The sequence below is a fragment of the Cynocephalus volans genome, chromosome 8 (genome assembly GCF_027409185.1).
Source record: "Cynocephalus volans isolate mCynVol1 chromosome 8, mCynVol1.pri, whole genome shotgun sequence".
In the NCBI taxonomy this organism is placed as follows: domain Eukaryota; kingdom Metazoa; phylum Chordata; class Mammalia; order Dermoptera; family Cynocephalidae; genus Cynocephalus; species Cynocephalus volans.
The window spans coordinates 85,379,133-85,406,188 of NC_084467.1; the positions used below are offsets into that span (position 1 = coordinate 85,379,133).

At 36.0% G+C, this 27,056-nt stretch overlaps 1 protein-coding gene across 1 annotated transcript in view; it reads right to left on the reverse strand.

The window, feature by feature from the left end:
• The window catches only part of DPYD (dihydropyrimidine dehydrogenase), an 855,274-nt gene that overhangs the window by 96,623 nt on the left and 731,595 nt on the right, over positions 1-27,056 (reverse strand). The window contains exon 20 of the mRNA XM_063105846.1: positions 12,102-12,281. Coding sequence (XP_062961916.1) covers positions 12,102-12,281 — 180 coding nt within the window. The remainder of the gene's footprint in view (positions 1-12,101; positions 12,282-27,056) is intronic.

Consider the following 27,056-nt stretch of genomic DNA (forward strand, 5'->3'; position numbering starts at 1 on the left):
TTCTAATTTTTTTTTTCATGGTATAAAAGTAACATCAGAATTAATGTGGATAAGTTGTGTGGAAGATGAAAAGCACTTTTAAACAAGTTCTAAGTATATAATTAATATTAATAAGGTGCATTCTGATTAAAGTAGTTATATCTGATGAAGTAGGAGGAATTACACTTAACCACTCACTTTCATGAATGTGACAAAGGAAATAATTACATTTGTGCTTGGCAATTAGATATCAATTTTATGTGGTAAGGGAAAATGGGGAATCATAATTTTTACAAGTGTGATGAACAAAAAAAAGGACTGATGGGAGAATGGTAAAACAATGAAAATGTGTATGGCTTATGTTTTATTTCTGGTGTACAATGGTGGACTGCAATAAGGCAGCTGTAGTAGTTGCAAATTCAAAAGCACTGCTACCCAAATTTCTGGACCAGGTGACTTGTTGGTGCTTCACACTCAGACACTCAGATGCAGAAGTGGAAAGAAATGTTCTGCAACATCTCAATTTAATGTCCACGCCCTTGCAGGCACTGGCCATTGATCACACACCTCTGCTGGGCTTGGCTTTGCATCATCACAGCCTCGTCCACATAGGTGCTACCAACTGACTAGAGTCGCCCTGTGTAATGAACCAACTTACCCCTGGAATGGAAGGAACCAAGCTGGGAAGGCTCATAGGGTTTACAAACTGTTCTGGTTATAATCAATGCAAAACTACCACTACCCATAACACGTTGGCCTCCTACTCGCACCTCCCCTAATGGTTCATGTTAAATTCAGATATTGTTACTCCTGATTTGGCAACAGCAGTAGGCTCCTCTCTTCTGCCTATTTTAGGAACAATGATGGACCACTCATGACAAGTTATTTCCCAAATCTAAAATTAACTAATTTAGTTCCATTTTACCTAGACAGTGAACACTTCTGAATTATTTAGAAGCTTTTTGTAAAAGGGGGTGCTTCAAAGGATAGAGATCCTAGCTTTTGACCAGATCAAACAAAACCAAGGTAGTAAGATTATAAGTAGAAGGTGAAGAGAACTTATAAAAACAATATGTAAGTACCACCTGGAAAATCTACACAAAAGATAAAAGAAATCAACTCATAAAGTATTGCTCAAATGCTTACTTTTAGCTCAATATTATCTACATCCTTGGATATGGATATATTGCATATCTAATATTACTCCAAAATTTCTATAATAATAATAAGCACCACCATATATTGATTGCCTATTACATGCTATACACTTTACATATATTATTTCAAATCTTCACAAAGAACTTGCAAAATAGGTATCATAATCTCAATTTGCCTTTATAGAAATGAAGGACTGTGGTATTGATGTGGCTGGCCACGTCCACGTGGAAGAAAGACCCTGTGCCTGGATTCAAACCCAGATCTGCTGGATTCCAAACACTCTCTGTACTGTAGTACTCATTTCACTACAGCACATTGACTTCTTTGTGGGATCATTATACACTGATGAAATGATCAAAAGCTCAGAACTACAAGAGTGGGCTATCAAATCTTATTAGCATTTTTTGCTTCTAAGCATGAATAATCACCATTTATAAAATGGGTGTCTGTCCTCTTCATACAGGATACTTGGCATTCCAGCATTCTACCAAAGATATTACTCAAACCATCTGATGAAATTTAAAGATATAGATTAAGTACTATGCAGTACACTTGAGTCTGGTAATTTTAGAAAGCCTGAACTTTCAGGGACTGGTTCTTTGTTTTTTCTTTTTCTTTTCTTTGTTTCTTTCTTTTTCTTTTTCTTTCTTTCTTTCTTTTTTTTTTTTTTTTTTTTTGCCATGTTCTATGAAATGAACTAAAACAGTAGAAAATATTTAGCCTCATGCAATCTGGCTATAGTCATAAAAAGTGACCTCAGTAATAATGTTTTCTATTTCGATCATTACCCAAGTAACTGATGGAAATGGAAATGTCATCTGGAACTTTTCTAACAATATAATGTAACCATCTGGCAGTTCCAGGGAGAATAACTGCAGAAACAAAGCTGCAGCAGGGGGAGATAACATGAACAGGACTACAGGGCAATAAGATGAACTTGAAGAACAACGGCTTGCCTCTTTCTCCTGTCTTTCCTTTTTGGAGCTATCTCCAAAAGTGGTAATTAGAGAAATAAAGCAAAAAAGTTATTGTAAATGGATGGGAATACGCTGTAAGAGCCTTCTAGCAGGTCGCTCACTACAGCTTTTTCATTGTAAGATTCTATATACTTGTTAAGATTAAATTATTATTCCAGTTTTTATTCAAAAATTATATACATTTATTCTGGTCACATGTTCTTTGTGAGATACATGTGCTATGGATATTTTCCCATTCTGTGACTTAAGTTTTAATTTTCTTAACTGTGTCTTTTAATGAGCAGAAGTTAATTTGATGAAGCACAATTTATCAGTTTTTTTCCTGTATGGTTAGTGCTTTTTGTAGCCTGTTCAAGAAGTTTTTCCTGATCCTATGGTCAGGAAGATATTTACTTATGTTTTCTTTTAAAATTTTGTAATCTGGAGGCAGGGAGTATGCGGCTTCTGCTCAATTTTGCTGTGAACCTAAAACAGCTCTAAAAGAATTATAGTGCTACCTTACCTTTTATTTTACATATATATTTACAATTACTTCTGTGTCCTGTGTAAGGTAGATATGAAGTTCATTTTTTAAAAATTTGGGTGTTCATTAAATCCAGTCCATTTGTTGAAAGGACTTTACTTTCTACATTGGATTGCTTTTGCACTTTGGTAAAAAATCAATTGAGTGTATATGTGTGCATCTATTTCTGGACTTTGTGTCTATTCCATTGATCTATTTGTCTATCCTGACACCAAAACACACTTGCTTGATTTCTGTAGATTTATAGAAAATCTTGAAGGCAGATAGTACAAATCCTCTGACTTTGTTCTTCTTTTCAAGATTGTTTTGGCTACTCTAGATCCTTTGAATTCCAATGTAAGTTTTAGCATCAGCTTGTCAACTGACAATCCCAAAATGCATGTTGGGATTTTGACTGTGATTATGATGCACATACAGATGATTTAGGGAGAACTGACATCTTAACATATCTCATCATTGACGTAATTCTTCTTTAGTTTTTCCTCAGCAATTCTTCATCATTTTCAGTGTGCAGATATTGCATTTATTTAAATTTGTTCCTATATATTTTACAGTTTTTAGATGCTATTATAAATGCCATTTCAAAATTTAATTTTCCACTGTTTATTGTTACAATTGTTCATATAGGAATATAACTAACTTTTGCATATTGTTTTTGTACCATGAAACTTTGCTAAATTCACTCATTATTTTGATAGTTTTCATAGGTTCCTTAAAATTTTCTATGTACACAATCTTACCATCGACAAATAGACAATTTAATTCCTTCCTTTCCAATCTAGACATAATTTATTTCTTTTTATGTCCTTATTGCACTGGTTAGAATCTCAAGTAAAATATTGAATAGAAGTATAGAGAGTGAACATTCTTGCCCAGCTTTTGATGTTCAGAGAAAATAATTTATCCTTTCAACATTAAGTATGATGCTAGCTATAGAATTTTTGTTGATACTCTTTATCAGATTGAGGGAGTTTCCTTCTCTTCATGGATTACTGAGGGTTATTATTATAAGTGGATGTTGGATTTTGTTAAGTGCTTTTTCTGATCTAAGGACTTATACCCAGAATACAGTAAGAACTCCTAAAATTCAATAAAAACACAGTTAAAATGGGCAAAACATGTGAACAGACATTTCACAGAAGAAAATATATGGATGGCTAATAAAGACATAAGGAAGTGTTTAGCATCCTTAGTTATCGGAGTGATGAAAATTAAAATCCCAATGAGATATCAATACACATGTACCAGAACAGCTAAAGTTAAAAAGACTGAAAATATTAAATGTTGGATGAAATGTGGGATAACCAAACATGCACCCCACAGCTAGCAGGAGTATAAAATGGTACAACTACTTTGGAAATCTTTTTGGAAGCTTTTTTGTAAACTTGTATGTCCACCTTATGACCAAATGATTATACTCCTAGGTATTACCCAAGGGAAATGAAAATATGTGTTCACAAAAAGAGATGCAAGAATGCTAACAGCAATATATTCATAATAAAAAAAAGTGAAAACAGCTCCAATGTCATTATGAATGAATAAACAAGTTGTGGTACATTTATAAATTAGAATATTATTCACCAATAAAAAGCATTTAACTATTAACACCTGGAACAACATGAAAAAGTCTCTGAAATATTGTGCTGAGTGAAAGTTGCCACACACAAAAAACACACTGTGTAATCCCATTTATATATTGTTAAAGAACATGAACAAACTAATTTGGGTGAAACTAGATGGTGTTTGCTTCTGGTGGTAGTAGGGGGATGGATAATGGCTGAGAAAGTACACCAGGGGGTCTTCTAAGGTGTTGGCAATGTCCTCTATCTTGGTAGATGAGAGGATACCAGGGTTATGTGCATTTGTCACCACTCCTCAAATGGCTCATTTAAGACCTGCGTATTTTTTTCTATGTAAATTATACTTTAATTTGGAAAGATAAATAGAATGGGGGACACAAAACTTTTAAAATTGTAAATAGGAAATAAATATCTATTGCATTCTTCTGGGGCTGCTATCATTAGGCCTTTTGTAATGGTAACGCTGTTGACGTTACATATTCCTTTTGTACAATTTGATCTCTGTGTTGGACAAATTGCCATAAAAGAATAGATAGTTAGACATCAACATATAAAATTACCATAACCACATAGCAGTAGTTTTATGAAATTGTGTTACTTTTGGCTTTAAAATAACAGAGAATAATGCATCTGGTCATATGGATACAATTTTGGTTTCTATCATCAAAACAAAGTCTCCTTTTCAGAGGTGCTATAGAAGCATCATGACAGCTTTTCTGATATTATCCTTATGAAAACTTTTTAATGAGCACAGATTATGTTCACTTATTAATATCACCAATATGCATTTCATCATGTTTAAATAACTACTGAAAGTATTTTGGCATGCATTTACTGTTTTCTTCTAAAATGACTGCTATTCCTGAAGAGCCTCTCTGGAATTTTAATTATAAATTGGCTTTCTTTTTTCTTCCTAAATAAGGACACCACAGATAGTTTGTGCAATTTAATTCTATAAACATGTTGCTTTGCTCTAGGTTCTTGAAAACCCAAGTATAAAAAAGACATGATTTATGCTTGCAAAATACTCATAATAAGTTGCAGTGATGGACAAGCAGACATACAACTAGAAGATAATGTAATACTTGCAATACTAGCGATAGGAACAACGGGCTATTGGAGAGAAAGGAATGATTTGACTTTCCTATAAGGAAAGGAAGAAAGTCATAGATGGCCTCACAAAGGAAGTGACACTTAAGATGGATCTTAAAATAGATGAGTGATTGATTGATGTATTTATTCAGCAATTTGGCCACCATGTGGTTGCTACTGCATGGCAGACATCGTGTTAGGCACTAGCACTCAGTGTGTGATCTAGGTCCTCAAGAAGCTAATAAGCTAGGCACATTTTGCCACACAAAGAAGGCATAATGGTTGCTGGCCTACTTTACCCTTTCTGTTCTGGCTTCTTTCCATCTCATTTTACTAAACTAGACTCATACACAAAAAAGAGACTTTAAGCTCAAAGGTTGTTTCTTTTTCCTCTATTTTCATTTCTGCTGTAATGGAAAAAGCAATGGCTTGATAAGTAAAGTGACTATTAATTCTTAATGCTTCCTCTAAGCTGTTTTTTCTTTAAAAAATTCATTTCTTCATTCATTCACTTATTCACCCAACATTTATTAATCTCTTATTATGTATCAGTGCATGTCCAAGTAATTGGGACACAAAAATGGATAAGATAAGTGAGCTTACTGTCTAGAAGAGGGAAAAGATGTGTAAAAAATTAAATGCTGTGATACCTGTTGCAATTGAAGTTCAAAAAAAGAAGAAGAGATTAATTCTGGTGTACAAGTAAGGTGCAGTAGATTGAATTATGTCCACCCTCCCAAACTCACTGAGGCTTGCATTCTCTTGCAAGTTTTATGTATTATTAACTTAGCCCCCACTGTGTCTGTTAAGAAGGTTGGAAATCTTATTATGGTAATTGAAAGGTGGAGCCTTAAAGAGGTGATTGGATTGTAGGACCGTGCGTGCACTAGTGGATGGACTAAAAATGGTGGTCAGGGATGTGGTTCTGAGGGCTTTAAAAGAAAAGGAAAGTCTGTCTTTCTCTCTCTCTGCTTCCACCATCATGCAATGTGAGACCACTGAGTCACTGTCACCACCACCAGATGGACTTTGGACTTCCCAGCCTAAGAAACTGTAAGCAATAAATTTCATTTTTCTTTATAAATCACCCAGTTCCAAGTATTTTCTTATAAGTAACCTAAACAGACTAATACAGAAAATTTGGTACCAGAGAAGTGGGGTGTTGCTTATAACAGATACTTGAAAATGTGTAAATGTCTTTGGAACTGGGTGTTAGGCAAAGGTTGGAAGAGTTTGGAGGACTCAGAAGAAGACAAAAAGATGAGGGAAAGTCAGAATGTCTTGGGGACAGGTTACGTGGTGGTGAGCAGAATGCTTACAGATATATGGACTGTAAAGACCATTCTCAGGAGGTCTCGGATAGAAATCAAAAGGAGTTTATTGGAAACAGGGGCAAAGATCACCCTTGCTGTGAACTGGCAAGGAAGTTGGCTGCATTGTGTACATGCCCTAGGACTTTGTGAAAGTTGGAACTTAGGAGTTGTGAAACAGAGCATTTGGCCGAAGAAATTTCTAAGCAGCAAAGCACTAAGGAAGCTGCATGGCTACTTCTAACAGCCTACTCTGAGTTTTGGCAGCAAAGGCATGACATAAAGCTAGAACTTAAAAGAGAAGCAGAATGTAAAATTTAGAAAATTTGCAGCCTGGCCATGTGGTAGAGAAGCAGAGAGCATGCAATGGTGCAGCCCAGAGACCATTAGTTAAGAAGTTTAGTACAAGAGAAGGGGAAAAGGGCCTGAAGGCCCTTTTGGGGCCAATCCTTCCATTTCAGGCCCAGAGACCTAGGGAGACAAAATGGTCTTGGGGAACAGGCCTGAGACACCCTCCACAGACTCACTGCTCAAGACCACCTTGGGAAAGCAGCACCAGCACCCCGGCTGTTTTGGCTGCTCCAGCCATGGCTAAATTGGTCCCAGGTGTGGCTGGATCTGCAACTTTGGAAAATACAAGTTGGAAGCCTTGGCAGCATCCACATGGTGTTAGGTCTATAGGCTCACAGAATGCCAGAGCTCTACCCTGATTGCGAATCTCTACCCCAATTTCAAAGGATGTATGGAAAAGTCTGGGTGCCCAGGAAGAGATCTATCACAGGGGCATAGTCACCTCAGACAACCTTCACTAGAGCAATGCTGAGCAGAATTGTGGGGTCAGAGTTGCAGCAGAGAAACCCCAACGGCACCATGCCTAGTGGAGCTGTGAGAGTGGGACTGCCATGGTGACCCCAGACTTGTGGAGCTACTAGAGTGGAACACCAGCCTGGGTGAGATGAAGTGTAGCCTGAGACCAGGAAAGCCATAGGAGTGGAGCTGCCCAAGGACTTGGGGATCCAACCCCCACACCAGCATGCAGAGGAGGTGGAACACGGAGTCAAAGTACATGATTCACCAGCTTTGAGATTTAATGTCTGCCCTGCTGGGTTTCACACTTATTTGGGACCTCTTTCTTTTGGTCTATTTCTCACTTTTAGAACAGGAATATATACCCTATGTTTGTCCCACCATTGTATCTTAGAAGTAGATAACTTGTATTGATTTCAAAGATGGGACTTTGAAGTTTGGACTTTTGAATTGAAACAAGTTAAGACTTCGGGGGTGGAATGAATGTATTTGTATTTGAAAGGGACATGAATTTGGGAGGGCTCAGGGTGGAATGCAGTGGATTGAATTATGTCCCCCAAAACTCACTGAAGCTTGAATTGTGTCCCCCAAGTTTTATGTATTAGAAACTTAGCCCCCACTGTTTGACTGTTAAGAGGGTGGGAAATCCTATTATGGAAATTGAAAGGTGGAGCCTTAAAGAGGTGATTGGATTGTAGGACTGTGCAGTAGTGGATGGATTAAAAATGGTGGTCAGGGGTGTGGTTCTGAGGGCTTTAAAAGAAGAGGAGACTCTGTCTCTCTCTCTCTGCTCTCTCTGCTTCCACCATCTTGCAATGTGAGACTCCTGGTCACTGTCGCTACCCAGATGGACTTTGGACTTCCCAGCCTCAGAAACTGTAAGCAATAAATTTCATTTTTCTTAATAAATTACCCAGTTCCAAATATTTTGTTATAAGCAACCTAAACAGACTAATACATCAGGGAATAAGTCAAAGAATTGAAAAGTTAACTTGAGAACTGGAAAGCCATTCCAGACACATAGAACAGCACGTGAGAATCCATGCAGAACCAAGTGATCAGTTGTTGTTGGCCTCTGCTGTTTCCCTTTCAAGACTCTTGCTTAGGAGTCCTACTCTCATCCCAAGCACAGAACAGTGAAGACATTTCCTTCCATGCTTTGCTGATTGCAAAATCTGCTGTTTAAATATTGGATTGTCCAATTTCTTTCATGTTTCTGAAGCAAAGAATCTCAATGTAATTCTTATTTCCCACACCCTCAAATACCAAATACTATTTTATTTTCTAATATCGCTAAAATATAAACTTAGCCTCCATCTCTAAAGGAGAATTTCTGGATAAATACCATTTGTAGTGATACACATTTATGTATTTTTCACAAGCCCTTATTTAAAATCCTGGGAGTCAAATGTATCAATTCAGTACTGTTTTTTTGGATTTTAGAAAAGAAAAATGATACATATACCCCATTTTACCAAACATTCCCACCTCCTGCTCCAGCAAGGTGTGGGGTAGCAACCTGGAAGTAAACGCATTAGTCTCTCTGCAGTAAACATTTAAATGTTTTCCAAGAGGAATAAAAAAAGATTATAAAGATCCTCACATCAGTTCAGGCCAGGTTTCCTGCCAAATGAGTTATGTGAAACCATTTGGTTTCAGCACTTTTTGGGTTTTGGAATTGTTAGTGAGGAATTGTGTACCTGTGCTGTGATTATCTTTATTTTACAGATTTAGGAACAGGTTTAGAGAGATGAAGTAATTTGCCGAAGTTACCTAGCTAGTAAGGAAGTAATGAAGTGATGAAGCACCATATAAACCTCGTGGTCTTACTCTTAACTCTGCAAGTAACCACTGTGCTATACACAGGTTTCTTGTTGGGTGTTCTCTGCCTTTGGCCATTCAGAACCCAGTGTGACGCTGCTCTGGATTCCCTCTCTTGCCTCTGTCTCTTTCATTTCTCTTCCAGCTCAAAATCATTTATTACTAGGTTTTTCCATCAAGAGAAGCTTGTGTTCTTCCGGTCATCGCCTAACTTTTCAGTCTCTGACTTCTCTGTTGCTATTGGCTTTTTCATTCCTTTTGGTAATGCAGATCCTGGACCCCTCCTTCAAATCATGATGTTAAAATGCAGATTCCTGGGCCCACCTCTGACCCACTGAATCAGGATCAAGGTGGGTGGAGCCTGGGAATCTACATTTCTCCCAAGCATGCCATGTGGCTTTTAAGTACGAGTAGTTTGAGATCAACAGCTCTATAGTGTGACAAAGTTAATGACTGCTCTTCCTAGGGACTGGCTTTCCTCTTCCAGGAACAGATTTAAATGACCAGCACCATAGGACTATAAATACCCAACTTCCTGACCTTCAAAAGCCACCTGAAGAAACATTGCTTCAGAAGTTTAATCAACTAGTGAGGTAAGTATAAGGCGAGTATATTAAATATATTAATTACTTGAAAGATAACATGACCAACTTGGCCAAATCCTTGTTTCCACACCCGAGGCCTCATTTTCTCTCCATCGTCAAACACTGCATTGTAATTAGTTTCTTCTAAATATCTACTCTAATTTATTCTAGCCTGACCTATGAGTGAAAGATTAAGTAGAATAACAATTGTACTTTCCAAACAAAATTTTCTTGTTTAAAGAAGCCAGCTACTTTTACTGTGTCATTCTAAAAAAGGTCTACGTCTTCTCTCATTTTCCCAATAGCCTGAAAACACTGTGAGGAGCAGCAGACTATTCCTTCGCTAACAGAAGCATGACATGCGCTGTTTTCAAAGACATGCACACAAGTACACACACCAGCAACACTAAGGAGGGACAATTAGGAGGCCACCTGTACCCTGGATCCAGAGCAATTTGATTCGCTGCTAGGATTAAGCTAAAGGGGATATTCACCTATGGTTTTAGTCATGTCAGCCTGCACCAAAGAATCAGGAAGCACAAATCTATTACCAGACCATCTGCTTGTTCCTCAACTTAGTGTTGAAAACTGTATCACTAATATAATCACATAGGCAAAATCTTTTATTTTTTAAAAAAATGATAATGCTAAAAATTGTACTTACGATTTTGATGAAGGCTGCGCTTACCAAAATAAAGTCTAAATCTAGATTCAAACTATTAGAAAATCAACTTTTATTTATGTCATTGATACAAGTGTCCCCATTATTATTCATCTTTTATTTGAATATGCAAGTTTTGAAATGAATCTGAAAGTCCTTTAAAGACGATAAACATTACAGTGCAACACAGCTACCTATATTTCAGCTCACATGGCAACCACCCAAATTTGAGACAATGCTTTTATAGATGGTCATAAACTATCATGTCAGAAACAATTTCCTTGAGATATTTACATTGAATGAGTGTAAAGTCATTTGTGATTTTTTTTTTTTTTTTTTTTTTTTTTAGTTATGAACAACCTTAGGACATTTATAGTCTTTGATAAAGGCAAGAACACTCCCTGTCTAAATACTGCAGACTCAGTTTATGATAATATGATTAGTTACACTAATAATGTTGCTTAAGCACTGTCTGGTTAATTACAATATTATAAATATTAATGTCACAGCCTTTCTGTTTGATTGCCACTCATGGAGTCGTTCATCATGTTATTTTCCCGGAATCCACACTAAAATTTTATTTCTTTCTCCCCTTTTTTTCATTCCTGGACTTGCAATCATACACATTATTCTTCAAGAAAGCTTTCTTTTTGGCTATCTGTTAGGAGAGGGACAGTAATATCTTCCACTAAAACTAGCCAAATGTAAGTCAGTTATATTATTTCTCTTATTATTTCTGCATTCCTAACCCAGACATCCAAGGCAGAATATCCAGGGTTTTTGTTTTCCATTCTTTTTCATGTGACCTGTTTCAAGTTAAGATTCATTTGAATTATTAAATGCTTCCTTAAAGAAACTTTTTATACTGTCTCTCTCTTTTTTTTAAACTTAATTATTGATGTAGTGACAAGCTGAAAAGACTAAGAATTATAATTTTTCCTCCCCTCGTTCAGGACTCAAGAAATGTCTTCTGACAATGGTTGTCTGTTTAGAATAACACAAAGGAAATACAAAGGCAAAATGCTGAATGTTGTTTTAGAAAAGAGTTGCTAAAATCACTGTATTATACAAAATGTAAATGTAGTGTATATTTCTAGGAAAATAGCAGTTAGTAAGAAAGTTGGGACATAACCTTTTGATCCCAGGTTTAACCACACAGCAGAAGCAGTTACAAAAGATACTGATTAGATTTTAATTTTAAAAACGTCATCATATTATTCAGGACTCTAGTGATTTGATTGTCTTGAAAACAGAAAGGTAATGTTATAATTTCCAGAGCTTGTTAAAAGAATAAAGAAATCTCTAGCCTCCCACTGGAAAGAATGCCAGTCATCACCACAGTAACAAGAATTTGGAGGCACTTTACACTACAAACTCCAATCTTTTTCTTTCATATGACCTTATGTTGTATTGGTTTGATAAAAAGGCAACTTGCAAACCCATCATATAGCTGTAATCAAGCCTCCTTCAGAACGATTCTACTACAGAAATCACACCCAACAGGCATGGTGTTTCCTTTCAGTGAGAATGTGGAAGGCAAACAAGATCAGAAATAGAGACGGACCAAGGCAGAATTCTCAAGGATAACACAGGAAAGGTGAGCACATACCTTTCCGGTGAGTTCAGCAATACGTGGAACTGGTTTCCCTTTCTGGTGACTCACAGTGGCTGGACTCTGCCCATCCCAGTTTTGCAGTTCTTCAATGCTTTTCAGATAAAGCAGGGCTTTGAGGCCCGTGCAGTAGTCTTCAATCACAGTGAAATCCTGGTTCTGAATAGCGCTACATACCTAGAAAAGAAGGAGCAACCAACTAGACATCAAACGAAGAGCTAATTCCCCAAACCGATTCACTTTCCATTTATTCAGCAAATATTTATTTCATGTGCCAAGCACTGTTCTAGCCATGACAGGTCAACTGCTGCCTGGTGATGGAGGTAGTTAGGAAGGAGGGACTGCAAAGGCACACAGGGAAACTTTCAGGGACATTGAATATTTTCATTAACATGATATGGTGATGGTCTCACAGGTGTATACACATTTCAAAGCTTATTAAATTGTATACTTTAAATATATACAGTTTATCGTATGTCAGCACAGTTGTTAAGAATGAGATCAAATAGGTTGAGTTTTCAAGGAGTCAAATTTGGCACACCATAAGAAAGGATATTTTAACTCTTATATTCCTTCTGTTGGGATGGGCTACCTGGAGTTCGTTCCCACACCTGGAGGTAAACATCATTTACACTGCCTGTGTCTTCCTCCTTATCTTCCATTGTTTCCTTTTTGTTCACTATGCTCCAGTCACCCAGGTCTCTCCCCTTTTCCTCAAATTGGCCACATTCTTTCCTTGCCTTAGGGTCTTTTCTCAAGACCTTCTCACTGCCTAGAAGGCCTTTCCCTCCTACACATGGCTACCTACCAACCATTCTTCAGTCTCAGGGTAAAATCACTTCTCCAGGGAGGCATCCATGAACCCAGAATGGGTTATGGCCTTCTTTTACTCAGACATCTTTGACTTATAATTATTGCATAATTATTTGATTGACAACTCACTCCCCAATTTGACTGATGCTTCAGGAGGGACAAACTGTATGTATCTTGGTCACTATATTAACTCCAGTGACTAACATGGGGTTTGTCAATTATTTTCTCAACAAATATATGTTGAAAGAAAAATGATTAAAAAGAGATTTTTGAATTTGAGTGACCATATGTCAGAAAATAGAAATAATGAAATTCGAGAGTTAAGGAAGGTTGAATCAGAGAAATTAGGATTCTTCCACTAAAAATACTTTGATTCTGTGATTGTGGTTGGGATTTGAGTTAGAGCATGAAAAACGTGAATTTAGGTAATCACTTCCAGGTTGCCTATTTCCTAAGATACCTCTCCAATTTCGATACCACATGTAGACTCATTTACAATTGTCAGTAGGACATCTTCACCCAGATGGCCCAGCATCACTTCAAGTTCAAAATTTACACCATGGAATTCAATATCCTTCTTAATCTATATTCCAAATTCATCCCATGAAGCAACCACCCAAACAAAACTAAGCAAAGCAAAACTCATTTATATTCTATTTTCCCAGATGTTGAATACCTAGTACATATTAGGGTATATGGCAATGGCAGCCAATAAAGAAAAATCATGTCATACATGAATGAAAATGAGGGAAATACCTGAAAACGAGAGAATAAATAAGATTCTATTTTAAAGATTTAAAGCCTTCTGAATTTTTGAATAAATAAATTTTATTATAATGCTCACGTCTAGCATACTACCTGATAACCTGGCTATGCTAGGTTGGCTAAGAGAAATTATTGAAAATATGCTAAGAGATTCCAGAATGGACAATGGGATTGACAGGCAGGGTAGAGAAAATATAAACCTAGGAGTTCTCAGCAAGAAGTGGTAGTGATTCCATGGTGTGTATAAAAAAGACCAAGTGTGGAATTCTGAGAACACCAGCATTTAAAAGGAAGGCTAAGGAAGAAGATGATGATAGACATGAAACAGAAGAGATCCAAGACAGTTAAGTCAAATTCTGCAGAAAACTCACTAACATCAGAGCTGAAAAGTGATCACTGGATTTAGTAATTAGAGAGATACTTGCTGATATCTGCATTTATAGGGGAGAGCTCTGCATAAAAAGCAGAAGCTTTTTGTTTTGGGGGGGTGGGGGAGGGTTGAGGAACGAATGAAGACTAGGAACTGAAGGTATGGAGACAGACTGCTCTATAAGAAGTTCGGCTTCTGTAAGAGAAAGAGGAAAGCTAGGAGTATAGGTTACAGGGTTTTGTATTTTATTTTTTAAAGAGTGAAAATAGTTAAGTTTGGGGGGACTTTTTTCATTTCAGAATAGGACAGAATGACTTCTGTGCATTGAATTTCTATCAAAATTGAGAATAAAGCAATGTAATAACTAACATGATATGAGCTCTTATAATGGGTCTGTTAAACACTTTTTGATGTATTAACTCATTTAGTCCTCAAAATAACCCTAAGAGATAGGTTTAGTTTTTAGCTCTATTTTACAGATGAAGAAACTGAGTCTTAGACAAGTTAAATGACTTGCTCTAGACCACCTGGCCAGAAAGAGGTGAAGCCACGATTCATGACCACACAATCTAATGTGACCTAGACATAGACGTCAATGAAGAAAAGAAGTTTTAATGTAACTGAAATTATCTTTTCCTTCAACTATTCCATGAACCAAACACATATTTTTAAAAAGTTGATTAAATAATCTTCAACCAAAATAAAACTATTGTTTTGAAAAATCCATATTACTAGATAAAATTTGTCCATGTTTTTAATTTACCTTCTTACTTGTATAGTATGAGTAAGAATAATAACAAACCAAAACCAAAAAGCAGAAACAAAACCCTTCTTTTCCTATTTTGAAGTGCTGTATATTACTGCAATGTAGGAAAGATCATGAAATAACTTCTCAATATGAGCAAGACCATTTCCTATGAAGCCCTTTTACATTACATTAAAAAAATCTGTTTCTCAGGAGGAACAATTGGAGCATTCATTAGGCCTGTTATAAGTTGATTTTTTTTCCCCAGAACAACTATAAAGAGGATCATTATAATTTCCTCCGCAGGTTTCTTTCTTTTTTTGAATTGTAAAAGTCAACTAATGCTTTACGTAATCCTCTGTTTGCTTTGAGATTCTGTTTTTTGTAGAGTATGCTTATGGTTATACTTTTACTATAGTCTTAAAATAGTTCACCCTATGAACATAAGAAATCAAAATTTGAAAAGCACATCATGTCATGTACTTTATGGATGTTCATGACTATTGTAAAAATGTCCTGCTAAAAGGAATCTAGAAATACCTTGCATGGTATGAACAGTAAAGTTGAATCTCAGTCATCTCTGATTTGTCTAGTGAGAAGATACAAAAGCAATTAATTCTCTTAATCCACAAACAGCACAGTTTATATGCCTAAAGGGTGAAGTAATCAAAATGTGGACTTGTTCTCTTTTACCTATGGAAGGTGGGGCCTGCGGCTATGAAGACTTCCTCTTTCCAGCACCCAGCACCTCCTATGCCCTTTATCCTTCGGCGTTAGTGTTCTGCATAATTGGGAGCTATAGTGAGCATGTGAACGGGACACAAAACCTAAATAGAGAGAAGAGACTACAAGACGGTGACTGAGCATAGCTGAAGTGGTGTGCAATGTTGGAATCCCTGGAATCCACTATGTGACACGGATGCTGGAGGGGACCACTCTACATATACTTAATTGTAATGCAAATGTCACACTATGTATTTACCTTCCTGAAGTCAGCAATTTAATTTCTCCTTTCCAATAAGATTAAGCCTATTAATTTTCCTGATAGAATTTCTGATAGTAGGAACTTTGCCCATTTACATTTTCTTTTAAAATTTTAATATACATACAAATCATCTGGGGGGTCTTATTAAAATGCAGATTCTGATTCCGTAGGTTTGGGCTGGGAACCTGGAGTGGGATCCTGCATTGGTGACAAGCTTCCAAGTGATGCTGGTGCCACTGGACAACACTTAGAATGGCAAAGTTTTAAGCACCAGTAGGAGTGGACCTCATCTTAACCTAAAATGCTGTCTGCAAAGTAAACTTCTTCTAATCAAATTATTTCTTAATTTTTCCTATTAGATTATATCAATCTTTTCATGGCCCTTTAAAATACATATAAGTCATGTGTGAAAAAACAAGAGTAATTTTCTGGTTAAACTGTATTAAGACTAAAAATAAACCTTAGGATACAAGCACACCACTGGGAACCGAACTTTGTCCATGAGATCTGATCATAGAAAAGGGAATTGCTCAGAAAAGTGCCTTGTTGTCTGACCTTACACTCCATTGAAGGCTTTATCTCTATCTCAAAGGTAAGTGGTTCCTTTTAAAACTCCAGACATGTAGCTGCTATGCCTAAATGGGTGTATTTTATATGACATCTCCTAATTGTTTGTTTAACAGCTCTGATTAGGACTCTTAATAGCTGTTAACATGTTTGCTTAGTATAATTTGTAAGTTCTTTATGGTGAAGGCTGGTTTATCTTCCTTCACAGCAGGGTATCAGGTGCCATTATAAGGATCGTTGCCACCATTAATTATTTCTAGAAGTGTGAATATACCTATAGTGAGCTGTTTTAAATAGCGGCCCCTAGATTCTCAGCACGACCAGCCCTATGCAGGAGCTGAGTAGGTGGTGGCCCCCTGTGTAGCTTGATTTGAGGTGTGCCATAAAACTCCCATTGTATCCAACAGTCTCCTTCAGGGGTCTGACACAGTGCCCTGGATTTTTACTTTAGGTGCAGGCACATTTAACCAAAGCCTGTCTGTGCAAAGCAACTGTACAAATTCCTGGGAGTGGGGGCTATTCCTGGGAAGGTTGTGGGGGGCTATTCCTTCCTCATTACTTCTCATTAAATTAGATTAAACACATTAATAATAAATTGCCTATTTATGGAGCTTTACATCTTAAAACTCTCCTTTACATCTTATTTCTTTCAATACTCAGAAAAAACCTGGCAGGAAAGAGGTTTTACTTTAAAACTGGAAAGAGCCTGGACTTGAAGTATAAGTTCTTATAGGCAAATCCAGTGGTTTTTATGCCATATCAATTTAAAAGGTTAAGAGCATGCACACAGAAGTCAGGGAGAATAGGGTTCACACCACATCTTGTAATCTGTGTAATCATGAGTAACTTGCTTCACTTAATACTGGAAATTAAATACTTAGCATATAGGAAACTAAAAGGCAACATACGTAAGTGCTTAAAATAGTAGCTAGTACTTAGCTACGTTGGCATCAAAAATAAATTTCATAATATGAATAAATCATCACGGCATGAATTAGGCAGGATATAATTTTTTAAATGGAATTCTTTGGTCTAATGCTGCAAAAGAAGGTCATAGGCCTTATTTGTATTTGCATTAAGTTATGATCAAAAAAAGGAGCTTTGATCTTGTTGTCAGAAGACTCTTGTGAGAGACTTAGCTCTCATTTAGCAGCTGTGTGAACTGGGGCTAGTCATTTAGCTTCTTGAGTCCCCTCTCCCTCCACCCAATCTAAAAAATGTAGATGGTAAGATCTTACTGTTATAAAGATGAAATTACATCATGAAGGTGGAAGTGCTGTGGAAAGTATAAAGCTCAGACAGAATGGTACTAAACCTCATTAGGTATTATCAGGTAATCTAGAATTTAAAGTGCTAGTAGAAGTCAAAATGAAAAGTTTTGTGTTTTCCTCTGAAAAGCCAACTTCCTCTGAAAAGTAAAAGACAATATACCAGGAAGCTATTAAATAAAATCCAAATTAGTTTAAAAATACTAACCCGAGCTAAATAATTTGGCAAAGAAGAGTTCTCCCAAAATAGAACACCTTGTGAATGGCACATGCTTTTGTTTAATAGAGCAGCGCATTTTTCAAATATATTTAAAAATGCGTTAGAGTTTTAATAGAGGGATCTTGATCTATTAGACATAACTCAGATGAACCTATGACCATAATTATCCCTTTTCACTACAGGCCTTAGAAATATCTGTCTCCTGTCTATATGCAAGTAAAATATATATTTACAATTTAAGTCCAAAGTAGTTTCTATATGCAAGTAAAATATATATTTACAATTTAAGTCCAAAGAAGTTTCTAAGTGCCTGCAAATTCGTTGGTAAAAGGAATATTAGAAAGTAACTACATTTATGTAAAAGTGGAAATTCTTCTGCAATGGCTATCACATTCCAAACTACACTAATAACCATGTCTTCTGTGATTGGCAGTGATCCAAGAATCTTCCCATGGTCCATGTATGGAACCACTGAATAAGGAGGATCATCCATCCAATTCTTAAAGATTTTCCAGGGGAAAAAAAAAAAAAAAAAAGATTCTATGATCTCTCCTTACTAATCTATTTTAATAAAGGGTTAAACTGTTTATGTAAAACATCTGCAATATTTTACAAAGTGTTTTATGGTTTTCAAAACAAGCTGTCAAAAAGTCAGAAATATTTATATTGTGATTTACAGTTTTGAAAGCATGCTGACAAATAAGATCAAAAGGAACTAGGCATGTTTCAGACCAGCCTCCTTATTTCACAGGTTATGAGTTCAGGAAGGTTAAATGATCTGTCCACAGTTGCACAGCTAATTGGAGGCAGTGCTGGCCTCCCTACTCAGTCTGAAGCTCTGCTATAGCACTGCCTCTCAAATATCATCTTATTTAGTTCATACATGAATTCTGAAAGGAAGACAGACAACGTGCTATGATTGTTTAATAAGTGAGGAAATCAAAACTAAACAATTGAATGACATGCCCAAATTCAAAAGGTTAGTAAGTGGTAGGGTCAACAGTAAGACTCAGAACTTCTGACCTCTGCTGAGATTCTTATTTTTTTCCCTCTTATCTATTCTTCTTATCTTATTTCCATAAATTTCAAAGCCTTAAATGTGATTAAAGTCTTACATAAGGAACAAACACATATTTATAATTTTCATAAGAAGAAACTCTATATAGTAAAGTGATTTCAAATTTATTATTTAATGAATAATGACAGAAATCCACAGATTTTTAAAACTTAGGATCTTAATATTTGGATGACTCACTTGAAGGTTTACTACTAAAACTGGAAAACTGTCCTCTTCTGTCTTTGGATGGAAATGTTGTTTCCAATTCCATCTGTCCACCACACCCACTGATTAATTCCAAAGGCATAGAATTAGTAATTCCTCAGTGAATTGGGTTTTGACCAGTACTGACAAACAGATGTATAAAACTACAGTGCACTTAAAAAACTCTTTTATGTGTTTATGGGACACAGTGTGTTTCTTCAGTACACATATATATTGTATAATGATCCATTGTGGCTTTGATTTGCATTTCCCTGATGATTAGTGATGCTGAGCAGTTTTTCATATACCTGTTGGTCATTCGTATGTCTTCTTTTGAGAAATGTCTACTTAGGTCATTTCCCCTTTTTTTAAACTGAATTATTTGAGGTTTTTTTTGCTGTTGAGATGTTTGAGTTCCTTACATATTGTGGATATTAGCCCCTTGTCAGTTTGCAAATATTTTCTCCCATTGTATAGGTTGTCTCTTCACTGTGTTGGTTGTTTCCTTTGCTGTGCAGAAGTTTTTAGTTTGATGTTATCTCATTTGTCTATTCTTGCTTTTGTTGCCTGTGCTTTTGAAGTCTTGTTCAAAAAAGCCTTGCCCAGTCCAATTTCATGAAGTGTTTCCTCTGTTTTTTTCCTAGCAGTTTCATAAAAACTACAGTGTACTTTTAAAATAGGTGTACAATACATATTGTTAAAGTAATAATTCAGATTAACAATATTCCCATATGAGTTTTTGCTACAACATAAACATGGCATGAATTCATGAATAAAACACCAAAATTAAAATTTTATAAAAATAGAGGTTAAGAGACAACCCCTGGAGATACATAGCACATGGAGAGATAGATGGGGATATATTTGTATATTCACATAAAACCACAATCTTAGTTGTTCTATCATATTAGTTTCCATTTGTTGGAACTGTACAACATCAAAGTCATGATGTCCCTATATATTGCATTTAGCAGTAATGTAACAGACTACGTGAAGAAATCAAAGTGAGAGTTTCTAAGTAGTGTCCTGGCAATTGAGACAGCAGGCTCTTTCATCTGCTCTGTAACTGTGGCAGTGCATTGATTTAAACTCCTTCTGAGATCTCAAATGCTTTTATATTCTTAGGTCTCTCAAGTAGCTTTTTTCTTTTTTTTAAAGTGATAAAATTCTATCATTCAGCAGAATATCATCTTGTTTCCCCCAAAACAAGAGGGCTTATTTCAGCTTTGCTACTAAACTGCACAGGATCACTAAGTAAAATAGCTGTCCAAATATCATCCTACTAAGAAATCTGGCTTTTCATTCAGTTTTCTATGTTCTGACCATAACAAATTGAATTGGGGGGAAAAACCCAACAAACAAATAGCCCCACAGATGTTTTTCAAAGGTTCAGCTCAGAAAAAAGCTCAATGGATAAGCAGTTCTCTTATTAAATATTTTCAAAGTTGTCTTTTAATTATTATTCATTGATAAATTCTGACATTATAGGAGTCATTAATCTTGTTTTATTATATATTTTGTTATATCATATATTTCATTGTCAATCACATTACTTAGCCTCTTATCTAGCCTCTTAAATTACAGATTGACAAATTCTAAGTACAGGAACTTCCCCTTTTCCCCCCAATCAAGAAGGAATTTCATGGAGCTTGAAAGTCCATTTTTCAATGTCGATCTGTGGCTATTCCTTATCTAATTAATTTCGTAACCCACGTTCTGTTAAAGAGAGATTGAAGAGAATAAAGTGTTTTAAAGGTATTTTGTACTGAGAAACCACATTTTGCTAACCAGAATATAAATCATCAATTTTCCAAGTATTTTTTCAAAGGCAGCATAGGTGATGGGCCACACACTCCCCTATTCGGAAGAGCATTTGTGGGATTGATCTTCTCTGTTGCACTTTGTTGATGACACAACTTGACTGAAGATGGCCTGGGCCGATTAGTCAAAGGGCTGTGCCCTGCTGTTGAGACTGTCCCTGCCCCCTTCCTTGTATTGGTCCCTTACAAAGTGAACTCCAACTGGATTCAGATCTCAATAATGACCTGAACCGAGAGATAATAAAAAAGAGTCATACAGAGACACAGCACCTCTGTCTGCCTTTTATGTGAAGCTAAAGAGAAAATGGGTGAGCCAGGGACAATATATGGGGCCAAAGATTGGTGACTGCCATTCTGCCTCTTCAAAGATGTTGCTTGATGGCCCTGCCTCCCCATGGACATAAATATAGGACTAAAAAGACTGAGGTAACCCCTACAGTCTTCTACTCCCCAGGTTTCTATGCAGTCCATTCTGTGGTTAGGGGTTGTGGCTGCAGTTTGAGGCCACTTTGCTTCAGAGGCAGTAGGATTTTTCTACTAAAATAGTTTCTCACCACCCTGGGCTACTGCTTTGGTACAGCACCAGTTACCACAGTAATTTTCAATTACTCTGCAGTAACACAGGTGGTGGTATAAGAGTTTGCATGCAGCATTATGCATGCTCAGCACCTCTCAAGATAAAAGTGGGGCAAGAAAAGGAAACTAAACATCAAACAATAGCTGTCAGATGACTAAAATCCATAGTTTTAGGCAATCTTTCTTCTTCAACTGAGTCAACACAGCTGGGAAAACTTGATTTATCATATCATTTACTAAAATGTTACATAGAGTTTGGATCATAGGAGAATAAGTCATAATGCCTATAGAGGAAAAGCCAATAGGGAAAATTAACCCATGGAAAAATTTTCTGGACGCTAAAGATAGATAAAGGTATGTGGTCATTCAACAACAAAAGCAGACATTTGAACATTCCAAGAGAAGAGGACAGTTTGCCTACAAAGAAAAAAATTTGTTAAAATGAAAATAGCACCTGAATTCTGTCTACCTTTTAACCCAACAAAGCACTCACAATTCAGTAGTTGTTTGATGGCTATCTATTATTGATAAAAACACAAATTTGTGAGAGAGAAGCTGTTATCAGTGAGTCAACGATCCTGACAGAGTTGCCAGTATATTCTGGGACACAAAAGTTAAAATTCAGCTTATTATGAATGAATAATCTATTCAAGAGTTGAGCACTATAGGAAAAAACAAACAAACAAACAAACAAAAAAACACTACCTTACCAGTATTGAAATTAATATACCTATGGAGAGCTGGAGAAGCAAAGCAATAAAGTCTGTACTTTTTAAGAGGGGATTTAAAAAATACATTTAAGACTCATTCTTAATTCCTTCACTATACAGATGAAAAATATGAAGCTCAAAAAATTTGTGATTTCATGGAAAAACCAGGGAAATAAATCACATGCTCGATTTTGTTTGATTGTTTGTTGAATGAAGACCAAACCTGAAAATAAAAGCCTGGTCTTCAGCTTCCAAAGATGGATCTGCTGGAACATGGTTATAAATGAACAAAAGCAATGTCCAAAGAAATAGTTTTATCTGTGCATTTCTCACAAAAAGGGCACATATTTTATGATTTGTGAATATGGCAATTAAGCTGAAGAAAGATTATAGACACCAATAAAAGTTCTAGGTTGAGGGTTTTAGGAGGATACTTAGAGGTGACCATACAATGCACCATCCGAACTGTGACACTTGAGAGTAAACAGGGAAATTGCTATTAAAAACACTGGGACAATTGGCATAAACTGGGATTGTCCTGGACCAAACTAGAATCTATAATTCTTTTATTTAGAGGGTTTTTTTTTTTTCATTTTTGTACTAAAGAGAAATTTTCACTTATTCTCATGGAAGTCATTCTAAAATGCTATCATTTTAGGTTTGATTTAACATTCTGGTCTTTCAGATACTTATGCAGGCCTCAGAACATTAACATTGGATCAAATCCACAGGGCTTTTATTGAGTAGGTGAGGATCTGTAATCTTGGAGACCTGCCCTTATTCAGATAACCCTAGATTAAAGGGTCTCCCTTGGCCTCCAGTTTTTTAAAAATAATTTATAGATTATTTTGGATTTTGCACATAATAGAATAATTTTCAGACTCATAATTTCTTCAGAAAATTTTTATCACTCAAAAATTACCCAGCCATTCATTTATTCTTTAACTCAACAAACACTAATTTATGCAACAATCCTTTGGTTTCTTTTCACATTCTATTATCAAATGAAACTTCTGACTGCAGCAGCCTGGGGTTATGTGGTTTGTTTTACATCTGTCAGAATGAATCTTCCACGCAGAGCTGTTGTGAGGATCAAATGAGATAAGAATTATTAAGTACTATTTAACAGTAAGGCTTTGTTGGTATATGTGTGACACATTGGGTCTGATTCAGAGGTAAGAATAACTATTCAAGTTCTGAATTTTGTATCCTAACATGCAACTAGTGTTTTTCGAGGTATGTGTGTGTTGTTGTTGTTGTTGTTATTGTTTTCATATTGACTAATTTCTACAATAAGTTACTCCATTAGGCTCCAGGACTAAAATGACAACATGTATGTTGTAAAAAATTAGCTTAATCAAACAGATGAACATATAAGATAGAATTTTGAGACCAGAAAATGACTGAATTTCAATTGTCATGCTTTTTAAAAATTTATTTTTATTTATTTATTTATTTTTAAAAGATAACTGATAAGGGGATCTTAACCCTTGACTTGGTGTTGTCAGCACCACGCTCACCCAGTGAGCTAACCGGCCATCCCTATATAAGGATCCGAACCTGTGGCCTTGGTGTTATCAGCACCGCACTCTCCCAAGTGAGCCACCGGCCAGCCCAATGGTCACGCTTTAAGAGTATAAACTAAAATCTCATTACCATCCCCTCCCCACAAATCAATATGCTACAGCCTTTAAGTCAATTATTGAATATGACTTAGGTTAAAGAAGAGATAAATAAGGTAAATTCAGATAAGTTGGATTTTACATGTTTGTATTTCAGTCTTGACTATAAAATGTCATACTTTAAACCATTGCTTATATTTTGAAGTGGCTCTAATGAACACTACCTGTAGAGGGTTAAAAACCTTGATTCTCATTTGATTTTTAGTATAGGATTTTCAGGGAATACATGTATGTGACAAAAGTCCTTGGTTAGGGAGCAACAGCGCACAGCGGGGGGCAATGGCCCATCTAATCAATTCTAATCACTGATTAGGGATGGGATTATGTACTTTGATTATTTAACATACTGATTGTTGTTAAAAGATGTTGAAAGAATTGCTGTAGGGAAAAATGTGAAGAAATGTTTGCTATGGGCAAGCTGTTTGTTGATGGAAACTTTAGAGACAATTATACTTAGATTTAATCCATAAGAATGCAACTCTTGCTTAAATCATTTAAGGAGAGGTAATATTTTAGATTAGATAATGATCACAGTTTGATCAATTTAGCTTTTACAAATTGTACTTTGGAATATCATGTTGTTAATTTAAATGATGCTACTAGTTTCCATTGTTTAAGCTATACTTAGCCATAGACTTTAGTCACATTGTCCATGTCTTTGCGTCCTTTTGAAATGATTGAATCAACTGATTTTTCTTGTGAAACTTCTTTGTCTTTACAATAAGAACAGAAGGTAACTTTGAATTGGGGCTATACCCAGTTTCGCCTTCTAACAAAGGAGTTGCTGATGTGCAGTCCCTTTGGGATTCTTGTTGCATTCATGTTGCTTTGAGTAACCTTTTTTGCATCTCCGTTACACAGTGGGAAGTGTAACAATTACCTAATTATATAATACTCTAACATGCAACACAACTGGCTTTTTTTTTTTTTTTAACTCCCTCTAGATTTATTTTGTGGGTTTTAGAGAGGCCAGTGAAACAACACTGTTAATTTTGCTGTGTAAGACCAGGCATGTGCAATGGTGTATTTGGCCCTATGGAATTTACTAGTGACTAAATTGATTTTTTGCTTCCATCATTGTTTTCGGGCCCAATGATGCATCATGGAACTTTTCTCTCACCTCATATACATTACTACATCGGGTATCATCCGGACAGTGTTAATATCCATGATGTAGTGATTGATTTAGGGAGATGATAATGAGATTTTGGCTCATGCCCTTAAAACATGACAACCCAAATCCTATCATTTTCCACATGAGGAAATATGCTAAATATTATAATATCTGACATGTCTATCACTGTGGGATTAAGCCAGCTATCTGAAATAAAGGTTTGATATTTTGATTCTTAGACATATTATCTTCTTTTGTCTTATAAACACAAAATAATTGATTTGGGGATAATGGAGGTTTATACCTGCATGCCCAAATTTTTAATTTCAAAAAGTTTTAAGATAGTGCTTGCTTGTTCAGATCTGTCACCTTAAACAAAAAAGCCAACAGAAAGCATTGTCCTCTTTCCCTCTGATTATGTGGGAACAGGACCAGAGAACAGGGTAACAGAGATGTTTAACTGGGAACATTTGCATTTCAAGTCAGGCGAATCTAGTTAGAAAGTTTTCCAAAGACGGATGAATGATGAAAACAATGTGTGGGAAATCTAACCAGTTAAACACAACAAAGAAGCAATGTTTCCCGAATATTTGAAGAAGATGAATTACAGAAAGAATGACTATGTTTTTAAGGCTGACAAATGTTCAGGGTATTTTTCCCCCTTTGTACAAAAATTTTTTCTAGGCACTTTTATTTATTTTATTTTAAAATATACATTTGAGGTACATTTCATTTCTTTTAATCTTTTACTCAAAGATTCATATGTTCTGAAACAGCTTCTGGAATATATCTCTGAGAATAACAAGGCATTACTGAAATGGGCCTATGAACTATTCAATACCCAGGTACTTATTTCCTATATTTAAACATTCACTGATCTAGACTTCCTTCCAGCTGTTCATCTCCCCTCTGAGCATCTATCTGCAAGCATGTATCCACTTTGTGCCTAATATTATTCTAATCACTGTGAGGCAATCATAGGAAGTGGAAATGCATGATATCCTAGCTGAGAGATAAGACATACATTCATTTATCACCATTGGGGTAGACATGGATTTTCAGGCTTGGTACATGTATGAAAAGCATGATAGAAAAAAGCAGATACAACTGACTATCTGAGATCTCCACTGAGATGTCTCCCAGGCATCTTAACTATGGCCCGAATAGCATTCCTAGTTTTCCCATTCCCTGCAAGCTACTACTCCCCTAGTCCAAAACCTAGAAATTATTCCTCATTCCTTTCTTTTCCTGCCCACAAACACCCAATCTCTTAGTAAGTCTTATTGCACTACTTTAAATATATAATATGAATCTGTCTATTTATGGCCATATCCACTGCTTTTCCCTACTCAAATCTATCATCCTCTCTCACTTGGCCTAGTGCAATACTTTTTTCTTAATGCTCCCCCAAATATCTACACAATAGTTAGAATGATTATTTAAAATTATTAATTAGATTATAACTTACCGCTGCTTAAAACCAATGATGTCCTGCCTCACTTTGAAAAAATGGGACCATTTTACATGAAGCACTGCATGATCTGACCCCAGGCACACTGGCCTTCTTTGAGCATGTCAAGCTGATTTCTGCCTTAGGGTTTTGCCCTATCTACCTACAATGCTCTTCTCCATATTTTCACATAGATTGGTGAATCTTCTCATTTAGTTCTCTGCTTAAAGCATACCTCTTCAGAGAAGAGTTCTCCAACCAGACAATCCAGCCATCCGGTCACTGTCACATTATCTAATTTATAAATGTACGCACACACTTTGTTTATCCATTCATCAAGTTGATGGGAATTTAAATTGTCTCCAGTTTTGGGGTATTGGGAACAATGCTGCTATCACTATCTGACATTTTTCTTATATGTCTGTTTCTTATTACTGTACCTAGTATTTACCAGACACTCAATAACTATTTGTTGAATGAATGGAAATTATGACGACTACATAACACTGTTTGATAATATGAAGCTCAAGACTGAAATTCTCAACAGATATTAGTTATTGAGAGTTTTAAAGCCAATCTATCCCTGATCTACTTAACTTTTCTGAG